The 2822-nt window shown below is 34.8% G+C and overlaps 1 protein-coding gene across 2 annotated transcripts in view; it reads right to left on the reverse strand.

The window, feature by feature from the left end:
- Positions 1–2822, reverse strand: part of zbtb8os (zinc finger and BTB domain containing 8 opposite strand) — a 9800-nt gene that overhangs the window by 4949 nt on the left and 2029 nt on the right. The window contains exons 4-6 of one of the 2 annotated variants that reach the window (XM_016474682.1): positions 807–889; positions 673–725; positions 515–586 (exon numbers count right to left, since the gene is read on the reverse strand). In XM_016474682.1, coding sequence (XP_016330168.1) covers positions 559–586; positions 673–725; positions 807–889 — 164 coding nt within the window. In that variant the 3' untranslated portion in view covers positions 515–558. The remainder of the gene's footprint in view (positions 1–514; positions 587–672; positions 726–806; positions 890–2822) is intronic. The other variant, XM_016474681.1, reaches the window with a different exon arrangement.

Below are 2822 nucleotides of genomic sequence, written 5' to 3' on the forward strand. Positions count from 1 at the left end.
TCTTTCTTTGCGTGAACATTTGGGCGGCGTTATGCAAATCTTCCCACATAGTGATGTAGATATGTGGGGGCGTGTTTAAACGAGGCGTTTTAGGTAGGTGTGGTTGACTCTTAACTTTTATAAAGAATATCTCTTTGGATTTGAGACTTTAGTCTTTGCAACTTTACAGATCTTCTTTATGCACCAAGAGCTTGTAACACTCCAAAGAGAAAGAAAAAATTGAAATCGCATCATATGACCCCTTTAAATATATTATTAGTGGGTGTACTCCCAAGTATTTGTTTCTTTGTTTCATAGGAAACATATTTGAAACGTGTTAGACCAGATGACTCATGTGTGAGACAAATGTGGTTTACAAGATTACAAAACTTCACATTAAATGAGCTTAACACATTGTAACTTTCTTTTTTATGTGAGAGACTCATTGATGAAATTTCACACATCAGAATGATTTCCAGTGAAAACGATTCATTCAAATTCGTGACCTAATTGGAGTGAAAACAGCTAAAAACACCTGCTCAACATCCAAGGAGTTCATTCGTGTTCAGACACAAAAGGCTAGTGTTCAGTGTTTTTGGCTGAGCATCTGTGGGTGTATAATGAAAAATTCTTAGGAAAAAGGCGTTCAGTAATCAGAACTTTCAGAATCAGTATTTTACAGTCAGAACTCACCCAATCGAGCGGATTTTCCAGCGCATTCGGTCTATGTTCAAAACCTTCACTTCCTGCAAAACAAAAGACAAGCTTGTTGGAAAACAGAAAAGAATGAGGTCAAAGGAAATGTAATATCAAAGTGTGCACATTACCCTGGGAATGAAGAAGGTATCAGCGCTGAATTTAAAGAGCCAGTCATCCAAAAAATGAAAAAGGAGTGACTCCATATCATCTCCTGAAACAACAAAGATAAAGTCATCTGGCTTGACCTGTAGTTTTCAATTTATTCCCTTTTTTGTCACACAGTGCCTTTGAAATTGTTTTACTGTAATCTAATAAACCAGTGCTCCTGCATAATGTTTTGTGATATAATGGAAAAAAAAAGAGATTTATTTAGTTATTTGTGACAAGAAGAGGTTCTCAAGCTTTCTGAATCCACAGCCCTCCTTTGTATAACACAAACTCAAAATATGACTTCAGGTCTTGTTGTTTGTTAAAAGGTTCAACTATTTTTAACTGTTTGGTTAGACTATTTTTAAATACTTATTTGGGCACCTCTGGAACTTTGTCTGGTTGAAAACCACTGTTCTAAAGTTACTTTCAAAGTGGCAATTCAAGCAATTAATGCTGGAGTCAATCATATTACCAGTAAAGTTAACTTTTTTTAAATGTCTTTTAGTTTGTCATTTTTTGCTGTCGAATAGCAAAAACAGTTCTTTCAGTTTTCAATGTTGTGCTGAATAAAAGACAAGCAGAATAATTAAGCACTATAAATCTGGTCTTTATAACTCTTGCCAATTTTAATGTCTGCCACACCCAACATTTTAGCCTAGTCTATTTAATATTCTCCTCAGCAGTAAACAGTTGTATCATTTTGTTAGCAAAGGCCCACTGTTGCTCGGAAAATGTAGCAGAAACAGAATATTGCTTCCAATTGCACTTGACGCTATTTATAATGATTTAATTTTTGTAAACATAATCTAACACTATTTAGCGCAAATAGCATTTACTTTTTTTAATGTCCACACATGCAGTGCACAGTCTTGCATAAACAAATTCATGCTACTGATATGGTTCAACTTATATGATGCATCCTTCATGGCGCTTGTAACAACATGTAAAAAAAGTGTCCTTTTCTTTCTCCTTTTGTGGAGGAAAGCAAGTCATACTAGTTTGCAGCAACATGAGGGTGAGTAAATGATGACAGAATCTACTTCATTTCTGTAATTATATTATTTCTGGACTGTATAGTCAACTAGCAACCTTTAAAATTAGGTCTGACCTCAAAGATATTACGGTTGCTTGCTGGCAAAATAAATTCTCCTCTGTCTGTGTACAAAACGTCCTGTAAAAACCTCAGTGTACGGCTGGGTATCGTGATCGCTCCTCATGATACCATACACGTCATCATAAATAAACTAAACCATAAGTGGATATTTAACCACTGAAACTGTGCCGAACGATAGAAACAGATGGGTGGCTATGATCAGAATAACATTAAAATATGAAAAAGTGTGATAGAAACAATTTAAGCCTGATTAAACAAGAAAGGCAAGGACTTTTCTGTCAAGTTAAATGTTAACATATCCTTTAATCAGCACTGTTTTGTCCTCTGTGGCACATATTTATTTTACAATTTTATATAATTTTATTTATATTTTATATTATATAAATATAAATAAAATTATATATAATTGTAAAATAAATATGTGCCACAGAGGACAAAACAGTGCTGATTAGTATTCTGCACAAAATTGTATGTTGTTTTAATCGTGTCTTGTCAAGAGTCTTGAATTTATTGACTTTTACTTGAATTTATATTAATTATCTTAAGACACAAAATTAGTTTAATATTTTATGCAACACAGTAGGAAAAAAAGTGTCAGAGAAAATAACAATTGAGCGCAAGATGTACCCTACCGGTGGTCAATAAGAATAAAGCGCAGATATGCTGTTCTAAATGGACGCCGGGAACAGGATATTGTTAGACCGCCCGCTCCCGTTCAAATTACACCAGAGTTACAAAACCACCACTGGCTCTGCACCCCTTTACCCATCTCAAAGAGGCACAAAATCACTTTCACAGTCTTTTAAATTAACTGTTCCCTCCTGGTGGAATGACCTGCCCAACTCAATCCTTAGCCATCTTCAAGAATCGGCTAAAACAC

The sequence above is a fragment of the Sinocyclocheilus anshuiensis genome, unplaced genomic scaffold (genome assembly GCF_001515605.1).
Source record: "Sinocyclocheilus anshuiensis isolate Anshui unplaced genomic scaffold, SAMN03320099.WGS_v1.1 scaffold300, whole genome shotgun sequence".
Taxonomy (NCBI): Eukaryota; Metazoa; Chordata; class Actinopteri; order Cypriniformes; family Cyprinidae; genus Sinocyclocheilus; species Sinocyclocheilus anshuiensis.